The sequence below is a fragment of the Salmo salar genome, chromosome 09, assembly GCF_965601325.2.
Source record: "Salmo salar chromosome 09, fSalSal1, whole genome shotgun sequence".
Taxonomy (NCBI): domain Eukaryota; kingdom Metazoa; phylum Chordata; class Actinopteri; order Salmoniformes; family Salmonidae; genus Salmo; species Salmo salar.
In genome coordinates, this window is record NC_138299.1 from 137795193 (window position 1) to 137810183 (window position 14991).

The window sequence follows — 14991 nt, forward strand, 5'->3', positions numbered from 1 at the left end:
CCAGAGCCGTATGGGCCCTGGTCAAAAGTTATGCAATACATAGGGAATAGGCTGCTATTTGGGATGCAGCCAGCGACTGACTCACCATTGACTGTGAGCTGCACCCAGCTGCCATTGTGGAAGGTGTTGTACTGCTGCTCCAACATCAGGACCCTACACTCGTACCAGCCCTGGTCTTCTGAGCGCACTGGGTCGATCTGAAGAGACGCCTTCCCATGCAGGCTGGCTCTACCTGGGTTAGGAGAGAAGAACACAGGTAGGGTCAGGAGTCAGGACCATAGAATTTGAGTTGATCCAAATGGTACACCCAACATGGCCGCCAGTGTACCCAAAGAGCACCATGAATCAGTGTGATGTGCATATCTAAACATGGATGACGCTTACACAGCTCTTTCATTATTCCACTGACTGTTCAATTCATTAATGACACTACAGTATCACACACCAGCATACTGACATAGCACTGACACAGACATCACACAGCTGGCAAATACGTAGCTGCTCTGCCAACAGCATCTTCTCTGTGTCTCTGAGCAGGTTCATTTGGTAAGCCAGTGGCCTTAGATTGTGCTGTTAGATACCCCCTAACCTATCCAGTTTGATTACAGATGGCTTCAATATAAAGAATGCTAATGACCAAGGTCAGGGAGATTTGATTTGACCCAAAATGAAAATGATTGGATTTGAATTTGAGCTGTTCCCAATCCATACTACTTCACAACCTCTCACAATAAACAAACTACCAACAGAACCTGGCCAGAAGAGAGCTGCCTTCCAGTATTAGGATTAATAGATAACATTACCTGGAGGGCAATATCTCTTGCTCTCTCTCGTCTAGAAGCTTCCCAGCTAAGGTTCTCCTCTCCTCTCCATCTCTTACTCTATATATATTTTCTTTCTCTTGCCCCCCACCCCACCCCACCCCCACCTCTCTCTGTCTCTCCCCAGCCAGTGTTGTCATGTTTGCAGTTTTCCCACCAAATTGGGCTACCTTGAAAACGATGTTGCAGTTGAAAATGTATTGGTCATGGTTTGCGGGTTTTGGGGCTATTTCTAACACGCTGACTAGACCGGGCCATTGCGCGCATGTTGATTTTACCCATCCACACCAGACGCGATCAGGACACGTAGGTTGAAATATCAAAACGAACTCTGAACCAACTATATTCATTTGGGGACAGATTATGGCAATTTAGCTAGTTTGCTTGCTAATTTGTCCTGGGATATAAACATTGGGTTGTTATTTTACCTGAAATGCACAAGGTCCCCTACTCTGACAATTAATCCACAGATAAAAGGGTAAACCGAGTTTGTTTGTAGTAATCTCTCCTCCTTCAGGCTTCTTCTTTGGACGTTATATGGAGGTTGACATGGTTGGGGAGTAACAGATTACATGTAACGGATTACAAAATATAACTGTAAACCGTTACATTACCAGCTCTTTTTTTTTAAGTAGATAATTACTTCTAGGATTACTTTCAAATTTAGAAGGGATGTTTTCGGAATATTTTTTTTCCTTTCATATTAACGTCAATCATATCATTAACTGAAAAAGTACCTCTTTGATCTTACCGCCTGAGCAACATACACGGTCACAAAAGAAAAGGGTATGGCGCGCCAACGCAGTGCATTACCCTAAACCAACGCAGTACATTTTTTGGATGGCATTTCAAAGAACAATGTGTTCAGAGAAGAAAAGGGCAGTAATGTAACAGTTCAATGCAAACTATGTTTGCCCACGGTAAAGCTGCTGTCGACATCCAGAGACTCGACTTCGAACCTGAAGAAACACTTGGACGTAAGGATGACGATTGGCAGGTGTGGATCATTATCTTGCTTAGCTAGCTAGTCTGTAGAGACAGACAGGTTATCTTCACAATGTTACCAATCTTACGGTATAGGTCGGAGATTTCAGAGAGTACTAGCTAGCTACTTAGTCAGATTTCTAGCTAGCTAGCCTGTTTAGTTTGCTAATTTGCTTGCCAACTCTCCTACACTATGTGGTATGCTGCTCACTATGTCGGTTGCTAGCTACTGTAGTTAGCAAGATATCATAGCAAGTATGCTATTGTGCTAATTTAACAATTTAATGAAATATATTTTAACTAAGACAAATCAGTTGTAGATAGTTGGGTGAAATTCACTGGGCTACATAGCCTAGCTAGCTAAATCAAAAGTACAAAAAAAAAATGTTTTGAAAGCTAACGTTAGTTGCACTCTGTAACCCAACATTACAAGATGCTCACTGTCAGGGTTGTTGCTAACTTAGTTAGCTAGCTAGCTATGGTTTCAGAGTACCATGCTACCCAACTCAATAAAGCCACACTGCAGTTTTCCTGCTGTTCAATTGTTTTTCAACCCAAATAAATATTTGAGTATTTCTATACAAACAATATAAACCACCATAGACATCATTGCATTCACAGCTTTGTCCATGTGTGAGTTGGTACATGTTCCAACCCCAGCCCTGTGTTTATGAGACAGGGGCAGGCTATAGAAAGTGAAACATAAGTTTCAAAAGGGTGGACAAAAGTTGGGTAAAGCTACAATCCTTAATTGAAACAATAACAAGGTTCTCACTCCACTGTTATTTTACTTATACTGTATTGTCATAGTTAAGTGATTACATGTAGTTTTTTCAGAGGATGCATAACAATCAATGGAAGACCCTGAGCAGGAAAAGGCAACCAGATGACATGGAGGAGTGGAGAGATTCACATCTGAAGCCCCCCCCCCCGCTTAAGGGCGCCAGGCTGCCTTGCATCACTCACTCCTATCATCTATTATGCACACCTGACTTCCCTCGTCACGCGCATCAGCGATATTGGACTCACCTGGACTCACTCATCTGTTTATTACCTCCTCTATATTTGTCAGTTCCCTTGCTCTGTTCCCCGCTGCTGCATTAATAGTTTTTTGTCTTTGTTTGCTGAAGCTGTTCCTGTCTCGTTCCATGTCCGTTATTTATTAAATGTTTTACTCCCCGTACCTGCTTCGTCTCTCCAGCGTCATTCCATGTGACAATGGGTTTTATAACTGACTCAAGTATTTTGGAGCTGATGTTTAGGCCGAGGTATATGTGTGTATATATATATTTAGATATATTTTTTGGGGGGTCTAGATGGAATTTGTATTCTTGGTCCTGGTAACTGGACCTTTTTTGGAACACCATTATTTTTGTTTTACTGAGATGTACTGTTAGGGCCCAGGTCTGACAGAATCTGTGCAGAAGATCTAGGTGCTGCTGTAGGCCCTCCTTGGTTGGGGACAAAAGCACCAGATCATCAGCAAACAGTAGACATTTGACTTCAGATTCTAGTAGGGTGAGGTCGGGTGCCTCAGACTGTTCTAGTGCCCTCGCCAATTCGTTGATATAAATGTTGAAGAGGGTGGGGCTTAAGCTGCATCCCTGTCTCACCCCCTAGCCCTGTGGAAAGAAATGTGTTTTTTGACAATTTTAACCGCACACTTGTTGGTTGTGTACATGGATTTTATGTTGTATGTTTTTTCCTCAACACCACTTTCCATCAATTTGAATAGCAGACCCTCAAGCCAAATTGAGTCTAAAGCTTTTTTTTAAATCAACAAAGCATGAGAAGACTTTGCCTTTGTTTTGTTTGTCAATTGGGGTGTGCAGGGTGAATACGTGGTCTGTCGTACGGTAATTTGGTAAAAAGCCAATTTGACATTTGCTCAGTACATTGTTTTCGCTGAGGAAACATACAAGTCTGCTGTTAATGATAATGCAGAGAATTTTCCCAAGGTTGCTGTTAACGCATATCCCCCGGTAGTTATTGGGATCAAATTTGTCTCCACTTTTCTGGATTGGGGTGATCAATCCTTGGTTCCAAATATTTGGGAAGACGCCAGAGCTGAGGATGATGTTAAAAAGTTTAATAGCCAATTGGAATTTGTAGTCTGTATATTTGATCATTTAATTTAAGATACCATCACCCCACAGACATTTTTGGGTTGGAGGGTTTGTATTTTGTCCTGTAGTTCATTCAATGTAATTGGAGAATCCCGTCGGGTCTGGTAGTCTTTAATAGTTGATTCTAAGATTTGTATTTGATCATGTATATATTTTTGCTGTTTGTTCTTTGTTTTTGAGCCAAAAAGATTGGAGAAGTGGTTTATCCATACATCTCCATTTTGGATAGATAACTCTTCGTGTTGTTTGTTTCGAGATTTCCAATTTTCCCAGAAGTGGTTAGAGTCTATGGATTCTTCAGTTACATTGAGTTGATTTCTGAAGTGCTATTCCTTCTTTTTTCGTTGTGTACTTCTTCTATATTGTTTTAGTGATTCACCATGCGAAGGCGTAGGCTCAGGTTTTCTGGGTCTATGTTTTTAGTTGGATAGGTTTCTCAATTTCTTTCTTAGGTTTTTGCATTCTTCATCAAACCATTTGTCATTGTTGTTAATTTTCTTCCATTGTCTGCTTGACATTTTTAGATTTGATAGGGAAGCTGAGGTCAAATATACTGTTTAGGTTTTCTACTGCCAAGTTTACACCTTCACTATTACAGTGAAACCTTTTGTCCAGGAAATTGTCTAGAAGGGACTGAATTTGTTCTTGCCTAATTGTTTTTTGGGTAAATTACCACACAATTTTCCTTCCATTTCTTAATATTATTCAGTTCCTTTGGCTTTGATGTCTCATGATTTGAGCATAGCTCTGTTCAAGTAGAGTGTGATTTTGCTGTGATCTGATAGGGGTGTCAGTGTACTGACTGTGAATGCTCTAAGAGACTCTGGGTTGAGATCAGTGATAAAATAGTATACAGTACTACTGCCACGAGATGAGCTGTAGGTGTACCTACAATAGGAGTCCCCTCGAAGCCTACCAACTATGTACATACCCAGCGTCCGACAGAGCTGCAGGAGTTGTTGTGACCCATTTTTGTTGGTTATGTTGTCGTAGTTGTGTCTAGGGGGGCATATGGGGGAGGGAATGCTGTCAACTCCAGGTAGGTGATTGTCCCCGTGTGCTGAGGGTGTCTGGTTCTTGTCCAGTTCTGGCATTTAGGTCGCCACAGACCTAGTACATGTCCCTGAGCCTGGAAATTGTTGATCTCCGTCTCTAGGATGGAGAAGCTGTCATCATTAAAGTATGGAGATTCTATTGGGGGGGATATAGGTAGCACACATGAGGACATTTTTCTCTGTTGAGATAATTATTCATTTATTAATTTCTAGCCAGATGTAAAATGATCCTGTTTTGACTAATTTAATAGAGTTGGTTAGGTCTGCTGTATACTAAATTAGCATACCCCTGAGTCTCACCTATACTTCTAAAAACCAATGAGGAGATGGGACTTGGAACAAAGTTCTATTTAGCCTTTATTTAACGAGGCAAGTCAGTTAAGAACAAATTCTTATTTACAATGACAGCCTACCCCATCCAAACCCAGACGATGCCGGGCCAATTCTGCGCCACCCTATGGGACCAGATGTGATGCAGCTTGGATTCAAACCAGTGACTGCAGTGACGCCTCTTGCACTGAGATGCAATGCCTTAGACTGCTGCGCCACTCGGGAGCCCATTTTAGTCCCTTGCTACGCAAATGCTCGTTGACTTGTGCAAACAGTTTGGATGCAATGACTGAATAACATGTATGTGTACATTTATTTTGCAACGCGAGCAGCATGTCAGTTGTACCGCGGCTGCCATGGCATTTCTCTTTAAAAAAAATTGTATTTCCTTGTGACCTGCTATTGACTGTCAGGCAGTGAGACAGGCTGTTGCTGAGTGAGTGGTGGGGAGGGTCGGAGGTGTGTGTGTGTGTTGAGAGAGCGCTAAAGTTATTGGCTGAGTCACGGTGCATGTACACTAGATAGCGGTAAATTGCCGCGTGCCGCTTATGTGACTCGCTTGTGGGCGTGCTGGCAGCATATTCGATTGTGCGTCAATAATTCAACATAGCAAGTTTGTATAAAGGTCTGGTTATTAAATGGGTACATAGTTCAATAGTAATATCTTCTAAAACGCTCTGGTGACAAACACACTTTGCTGCCCTGTTTCCAATTGTCCACATGGCTTGGAGAACCTACTCAAGTAAGTAAATACATTTCAAAAATGTTAAAAAATAAAAAAATAAAGATGTATTATTACCTAACTAGCTACAGTACAGGCTAACTCAAATGATCTGCTAAATGAGCTAGCTAGTTTGCTATCTAGCCAACTTCACATACTGTATAGATAGCTAACCAAGTGAATTAAATATCACCAACTAACTAACTTCATATGAGCTAGTTATCTTGATGTATTTATCACTGTAAAAAATAAACTCCAAATGCATTTGTAGGTAGCTAGCTAACAGCCTTAGAGGAGGGTGAAAGAATAGCAGCCCCAACTGTCAAAGTTGCATCCCACTGTGAGAATGTGTTCTCAGTCAACTTACCTGGTAAAACAAATTATATATATAAAAAAGTGAGTTGGCTATTCTGGATAGGGCACATACTTTTGTGTAGTTCCTGTCCCTAGAAGTGAGGATGGAGATAATAGTAACATAATATTCAGTGCAGTGTAATTTGACTATAATTTAGTCTGTTTCTTGTAAAGTTTTCTGTCCTTTGATAAAGAGACATACGAAGAGGTCCCAATGAAGAGCAGTGGTTCTCAGTCCTGGTCCTGGGGACTCAAAGGGGTGCACATTTTTGTTTTTGCCTTAGCACTGCACAGCTGAGTCAAATTATCAACTCATCAAGCTTCAAGTGGTATTTATGTATTCATTTGTGATGCTATCCTTGATATGATCCTGTTATTGTCACATGCACATATGTGTGCATATGCATCTATCAATCATCCAATGTTATCATGATTTGTTATCAGGGATATTATACTTCAGTAATCCACAATGACCTGGTGATGTAAAAGGCTAATAATTACATTGTCTTCCACATTCCTACAGAAACCTTGTAACTGGAGATTCCTCCAAAACGATTGCCTACAGTTAACATGTAGGGCACTGCAAGGTTGGGTGACCAGGGCCATCTGGGACTGCCTCGTGGAGGAATTCAGGTGTGTGAAGGCTACCTGTGTCCTGCATAACTTCATGAGGATGGACACGAGGACCAGGAGGGGATCTGCAGCTTGCCGCCGTGTGCCAGAGGAGAAGTCTGCTGTTCTGCAGGATGTTTCAAGGATGGGGTCCAACAACGCAGCAAGAGGCAATCCATGTACGGGAGATCTTCACCTCCTACTTCTTCGAAGAGGGTGCTGTTCCCTGGCGACACCATAGACTACACTATGCACAACCAAAGGCTATTTTAAGAGCCATTTACATTGCAATTAGGGTATTCTTCCATTTACTTAGCTATGTCAACTGCAGTTATTAAATTCCCAGTTTCTCTCCCTTTGATTTCTATTTCTCAGGTGAGGGTGCTGTTTAAGTAAGGGTGTGATGTCTGTACAAAAACAAAACAGGCTATTTTAAATCACCCATATTGAAAAAATGTAGGACAATTAGACACCCTATAACCCACACCTACATACTCATGTATCAATCTGATTGATGGATTGTGTTGTGAAGTAAGCAGGCTCAGGTGTATAACTGTAGCGCCTTCCACCTTCAAGGAATAGGCAAGAGGACCAACCATGGAGAATAGTAAGACACTTCATTATTTATATAACTAGGCTATATTGTTTGTCCTGGTGTGCCCGTTCATGTTTTTCCAGCACAAAGTACTATGCAGCCACTTAGTGTGGTGTGGACAGCAGGTGAGGCCACAAACACAGAATCCTGTTAGAACACTGTCTCTTTAACTACCTTATTTTCTCAATAACAGTATCTCTCCTTCACTTCATCCCTCTCTCCTCTTCTCCCTAAATCCTCTAGGTTATATCAGCTATGTCGGTGAACCCCTCCCGCATCTGAACTGGCTACATAGAGGGCACAGCATGATCAGAGGTGAGAAGTCACTTGGTCAGGTAACAGGAAGTATTATTAAAGAGATGCTTTACATTGAAATATAGATCGAGATGCAGTAGTCCCAGAGTTAATGATCCAAGGTCAGTTTTGCATGTCACCTCCTGATGATTATGATGACTAACAATGTTAGAATAAAAATAAAAACAAGGCTTAAACATGCTCTTTCTCGCCATCTGTCTCTCATCTGCAGATATGTTTTGATGAGAGAGGATGCCAACCAGTCCCATCATCGCCACCTCACCCACTCTTAAGATAACCTTCAGGCCAACTAGAGACACTATTATGTAATTGTGATGAACCGAGAGAATATTTGGATAGCACTGATTCATTAATCATATTTATAAGGCATGTATTTATAACACTTTGATAATGAACTTCTTTCAATAAAGCGTTTCACATTCTCTACTGGTTGAAATTAAGTCATATCCTGTGTTTATCAGATCAATGCAGATGAAGGGCATTAGATATTGAGATGAACCGGTTTTAGAGTATTTGCATGATGCATAGGATTTGTAGTGTATGGTTTTTAAAATTCTATTTCTGTATATGAATTACAAATCAGCAATTAACTAGTTAAATCCTGTTTCTAGTCTATTAGTTACGTGTAACCATTGATGTCCCAGGATCAAGATTGGTAAACACTGTTGAAGTGTATAATTGTAATGCATACATGCAGACACAGCATCATTCAAAGACTGGAATTTGATACTCCTGGTACTGGATATGACTTGAAAAATAATCTCAAAGACATTCATACCTGAACTGCACCTTTATTTGCCAAGGTAGAGTACATGATCAGTGAATATATTAAATGTACAGGCTACAATGTGGGGTACTCATGCATGGTAATAACTTGTCTACGACTTGCATCCTTGGCACAAAGTTATATTATATTCTACTCAATCCATAGGCTTCATTAATGTTATTCAGACTGTTTTGAACTGGCTATGATAGCTAAGGTTCATAGCTAGGTTCTGAACTAATATGTATACCAAACGTTTGGGTCCATACACAGATCGGCTAGATAGCTAGCTACACATCCATAGGCACACAGGTATTTTTATCCTCCACTGCACAATAAGCAAGAACATAGCTAGCTACGTTATTTAATCTATCTGCATTGCATGGCAAATATCAGCAAGGCAAGCTTACAAAATTGTACATTCAATTTGCAGTAAATGCTTTAGCTAGCTAGATTCTTTACATCCACTGTTTCACAAGACGACAGCCTGGTTTGCTGGTTGTTTCAGGAGTCCCTAAAACAAACAACCAGAATTACAATTTCATACTCATGTCACAACACCCATAAAGCTAGCCAGCTAGCTGGTTAATGTTAGCTAGTCAGCTAGCTTGCTAAATCGAGATTTTCGTAAATTAACTTTATGGTAAAAAATATGCATACTCGTTTGTCTCTACATTAACTAACATATTCCTGTCAACTGTACATTCATTTTTTGCATGATTCGTTATGATGTTATAATCACTTACATTTGCTTCCATCATAGTATTTTGTCAGCCGTCTTTTCTGAAGAAAGTCTCCAGCCTTGGGTCGCATAGCATCAAATTCGTCATGGGAACCAATGGTAGAGCATGGTGTTTGCAACGCCAGGGTTGTGGGTTCGATTCCCACGGGGGGCCAGCACAGGAAAAAAATAAAAAATTGTATGAAATGTATGCATTCACTACTGTAAGTCGCTCTGGATAAGAGCGTCTGCTAAATGACTAAAATGTAAATGTAAAATGATTGGTATTCACCCAGCGGTCGCGCTGGTGATTTGCCTAAAGTTGGGAAAAGTTGATCTTTTTCACCGCCACCTTCGCTCCGCCCAAAGGTCCCACGCCCTCTCCGCTTCTCAGCGCTTTCCTTCCAATGACACGGCCGGATAAAAAACGTACCCGATTTAATCTGGTTACTACTCCTGCCCAGTAACTAGAATATGCATATAATTATTGGCTTTGGATAGGAAACACCCTAAAGTTTCTAAAACTGTTTGAATGGTGTCTGTGAGTATAACAGAACTCATATGGCAGGCAAAAACCTGAGAGGATTCTATATGGGAAGTGGCCTGTCTGACAAGTTGTTGTTCATCTGGGCTCTTTTTATTGAAGACTGAGGATCTTTGCTCTAACGTGACACTTCCTACGGCTCCCATAGGCTCTCAGAGCCCGGGAAAAAGCTGAACGATATCGAGGCAGCCTCTGGCTGAAACACATTATCGCTTTTGGCAAGTGGCCGATCAGAGTACTATGGGCTTAGGCGCGTGCCCGAGTCGACCCCATGCTTTATTTTCTTTCGTCTGTTTACCTAAATGCAGATTCCCGGTCGGAATATTATCGCTTTTTTACGAGAAAAATGGCATAAAAATGGATTTTAAACAGCGGTTGACATGCTTCGAAGTACGGTAATGGAATATTTCGAACATTTTTGTCACGAATTGCGCTATGCTCGTAACCCTTATTTACCCTTTCGGATAGTGTCTTGAACGCAGGAACAAAACGCCGCTGTTTGGATATAACTATGGATTATTTGGGACCAAACCAACATTTGTTATTGAAGTAGAAGTCCTGGGAGTGCATTCTGACGAAGAACACCAAAGGTAATAACATTTTTCTTATAGTAAATCTGACTTTGGTGAGTGCTAAACTTGCTGGGTGTCTAAATAGCTAGCCCTGTGATGCCGGGCTATCTACTGAGAATATTGCAAAATGTGCTTTCACCGAAAAGCTATTTTAAAATCGGACATATCGAGTGCATGGAGGAGTTCTGTATCTATAATTCTTAAAATAATTGTTATGCTTTTTGTGAACGTTTATCGTGAGTAATTTTGTAAATTTTTTGTAAATTCACCGGAAGTTTGTCCCGCCGGCCCTAGAGAAGTTTTAAGCACTGGAAAACTACTTTTCGGCTCACTAGAGTGCATTACATAAATCCGCTTGGAGGTGGTTTAAACTGCATTCTAATGTTGACTGCTTAAATATAACGGTATCAAGCGAAGTGCTTTGTGCATGCTCAATTCTTGGGTCTCGGGGTAGCCCGAGTGGAAATGTTATCCTCTCTGGGCTAGGCGGGACGAATTCGTCCCACCTACGCAACAGCCAGTCTAATCCAGTGGCGCGATTTTCAAATACCTTAGAAATGCTATTACTTCAATTTCTCAAACATATGACTATTTTACAGCTATTTAAAGACAAGACTCTCGTTAATCTAACCACACTGTCCGATTTCAAAAAGGCTTTACAACGAAAGCAAAACATTAGATTATGTCAGCAGAGTACCCAGCCAGAAATAATCAGACACCCATTTTTCATGCTAGCATATAATGTCACAAAAACCCAAACCACAGCTAAATGCAGCACTAACCTTTGATGATCTTCATCAGATGACAACCCTAGGACATTATGTTATACAATACATGCATGTTTTGTTCAATCAAGTTCATATTTATATCAAAAACCAGCTTTTTACATTGGCATGTGACGTTCAGAACTAGCATACCCCCCGCAAACTTCCGGGGAATTTACTAACAATTTACTAAATTACTCACGATAAACATTCACAAAAAGCATAACAATTATTTTAAGAATTATAGATACAGAACTCCTCTATGCACTCGATATGTCCGATTTTAAAATAGCTTTTTGGTGAAAGCACATTTTGCAATATTCTAAGTACATAGCCCAGCCATCACGGGCTAGCTATTTAGACACCCGGCAAGTTTAGCCTTCACCAAAATCAGATTTACTATTACAAAAGTTTGATTACCTTTTGTTGTCTTCGTCAGAATGCACTCCCAGGACTTCTACTTCAATAACAAATGTTGGTTTGGTCCAAAATAATCCATCGTTATATCCGAATAGCGGCGTTTTGTTCGTGCGTTCCAGACACTATCCGAAATGGTAAATAAGGGTCGTGCGCATGGCGCAATTCGTGACAAAAAAAAATCTAAATATTCCATTACCGTACTTCGAAGCATGTCAACCGCTGTTTAAAATCCATTTTTATGCCATTTTTCTCGTAAAAAAGCAATAATATTCCGACCGGGAATATCCTTTTAGGTAAACAGACAAAGGAAAAGAAAGCTTTCGGTCGACGCGGGCACGAGCCTGAGTCTCACAGTACTGTAACCAGCCACTACCCAAACGCGGTACTTTTTTTTCAGCCAGAGCCTGCAAAGCCACGATTCAGCATTTTGCTGCCTTCTGAGAGCCTATGGCAGCCGTAGGAAGTGTCACGTTATAGCTAAGATCCTCACTCTTCAATAAACAGAGACAAGAAGAACGACACCTTGTCAGATAGGCCACTTCCTGAATAAAATCTTCTCAGGTTTTGGCCTGCCATATGAGTTCTGTTATACTCACAGACACCATTCAAACAGTTTTAGAAACTTTAGGGTGTTTTCTATCCAAAGCCAATAATTATATGGATATTCTAGTTACTGGGCAGGAGTAGTAACCAGATTAAATCGGGTACGTTTTTTATCCAACCGTGTCAATACTGCCTCCTAGCCCTAACAGGTTAAATGGAAGTTATGAAACCCTCGCGTGGTTCTTTTTATGGGGAAAAGTACTCAATGAAACTAGGCTAAATGTGGAGAATTATACATTTGTCTCTGTTGGCCATCAAGTAGCCTATTAATATATATGCCATTGTAGGCTAACATTTGATCAAATAAATATATTGAAATTACGATATCACTGGAATCATTGCAAATCAATTTGTGCCACTTGTGTAGCTTACCTGGAGCTGGCAAACGAATTGAATAAAAAGCCTATATCTTCAGTTTGTTGTTGTAGCCTTGTGTTATTATGAACGCATTAGATTGACTTTAACAGTAGTCAGATTAGGCTGCAGGTAAAACAAATGTAAAAAATAAACACTGGCTGTTGTTGACGAGCATATTCAGTTCATATACCTATTATTCATATTTAATTCAGTGATTGAAATTATAACCCCATCCTCAGTAGCCTACTCCAGCAGGAAATTGAGGAAACAAGCATTTACTATTGCGAAATCGCCTCACTATTCATGTTGAATAAATCAGTCTGTTAATTTGAACTAAGCAAACTGCTAAATCGTTCAGTTTACATCTTGCCTACATCTTGTCTAGGCTACTGTAGCCTTATTGCTTAATCATACCAGTCAAGCGGGTTAAAACGACATCCATTGATGGAAAAAGATCTGACGAGTTTAATCAGGGAAAATTCTATTTTCTCTTGTCACATATTCAAATGTCTTTATTACGTCATGTCATAGATTGCAATAATTATTGAATTGTAATGGTCGTTCCAAGTTACTATGATATTCGTTCTTAATTGTCTCGATAACGTTATGGAAAAAAGTGTTTATTGTATAGATATGGCAACTCCTCGCTTGCTGTGAAAAAAAAATAAAAAATTGGCTAGTTTTCAGGCCTTTTGGGCGGGTTTTGATTGGTCATTGGGCAAGAATTTTTAGCTTGACCTGGCAACCCTGTTCCAAGCTCCCCACAGCTACCTGATGAAGCACAGGGCTTGGAAAGGGAAAGCACTTAGTGTCAATAGTGAAAAAGACTGACTTTTCTTTGAAGGCTTAGGAGATTAATAGGAAATCTAAAAGTAGAAAGTCATGTCACAGAGGATGAGAGAAGTTGAGTAAACCAGGCATGTTGAAATCTGTCTCACAGCTTCCAACCCACTGCATCCACACGGCTTCTGCTACAGCCCTGACAGTCGAGCCAGATAAACTGACTGAAACACTCTCTCCTCTGTTAGAGCCGTGCCCTGGGACAAAGATCCTTTTCCAAACATTGAGATGTATATACGGTATGTACTGTAAGTACTGTTGCTTGTTTGTTCATTTTGAACGTCAGGAAAACATATTGGCGTGGAGGGCGGGCTGGATTGCTCTTCCAGTAGCGCTGCATATAGATTCGATAGATAGCCTTTTACTGGGATGGCTGCCATAACTGACGAAGAAAACGGCAGGTTTTTGTTGAGCAGGAAATCGATAAGGCAAAGGGAAGAGGGTAGAGGAAAGAGGGAGACTGCAGTCTTGCAGTAAAAAGGCGAGGCTTTAAAAGTCAGGTCTATTTTAGCCTGGGTGATGAAGTGCTGAGTAGGGTAGGTGGTGGCGTGAAGGGTAGGGATCGACCTCAGGTTCAATCTGTCACCGAGTGAGAGGCGTGCTGTAAACAGAATTAACAATACTATGTACACATCAGGACCAGCCCTTCCAGGGCATTCACACACACTGTAATCTAACACTACTGCTGCCTACAGTGAATATTGCCCTCTGGGTTTATTAATATCACACATAGGCTTCGATCCATTGCACTGCTGCAATAGCTGTAGAGGGAGGAGAGGAGAGTAGAGCTAAAGAAAGCCATGCAGCTAAACGTTCAGTTCTTTAAAGACCATAATCCCTCTGCAGGCTTTTCCCTGGCTCTGATTGGAGGAGAGACTGGGAATTGGGTTTGGGTGAGATGTAAGACCAGCCTGTCCCCAAAAATCTTTAACTAAAAATGCACAAACTAAATATCATAGTGTCTGCATTATTGATTGTTTCTTTGCGTTAGTTGGTGCAAAACTAGCTGATTTTAAATGTTAGATTTGCATATCACCTTGGGCAATTGGCTAACACACTAGAGGAGCACTCCATTTCTGTCTAGCACGGATTAAGACACTTGCCAAAGGGTAATATTCAGTCGAACAGTAAAAGTCTGTATTTTCCTCCCTGCAAGAGAGAGGTGTGCCACTCCCAATCCACTTCAACATAAATACAACACATATGATGTGAACCATAACCCCATTATTTAACATAATCTAAGATAGAATCCCTTGTAAAAGATAAGGTCATAGTGGAATTACAAAATACACTTCAGTCTTCAGGTATGCCCATTTAAAGCTCACAGACATAGAGGCAGAGAGGCGTGAGAAGCTAGCTTACCCCCGCATACGAGCTCTGCTACTGTAAAAGGCCATCCAAAACCTCTTATCTTCAGCATGAATCCATTTAGACCCAGAAATATAGGATTAATATAGTACATTAAGACACAGAAATATAGGCTGAATACAGTAC

The 14991-nt window shown here is 40.7% G+C and overlaps 1 protein-coding gene and 1 long non-coding RNA gene across 6 annotated transcripts in view; one reads left to right on the forward strand and one right to left on the reverse strand.

The window, feature by feature from the left end:
- Positions 1-14991, reverse strand: part of LOC106613021 (protein turtle homolog B) — a 74065-nt gene that overhangs the window by 39392 nt on the left and 19682 nt on the right. For all 4 annotated transcript variants that reach the window (XM_082956342.1, XM_082956339.1, XM_082956340.1 and 1 more), the window contains exon 3: positions 86-232. In XM_082956342.1, the coding sequence (XP_082812468.1) occupies positions 86-232 (147 nt within the window). The remainder of the gene's footprint in view (positions 1-85; positions 233-14991) is intronic.
- LOC123744743 (uncharacterized) lies at positions 5697-8335 on the forward strand. Of its 2 annotated transcripts, none has more exons than XR_006771178.2 (4): positions 5697-6058; positions 6566-6720; positions 6915-7913; positions 8125-8335. It is a non-coding gene; the product is annotated as an uncharacterized LOC123744743 (long non-coding RNA). The 2 variants fall into 2 exon arrangements; XR_014378903.1 differs by having other exon boundaries at positions 5698-6058; positions 6586-6720.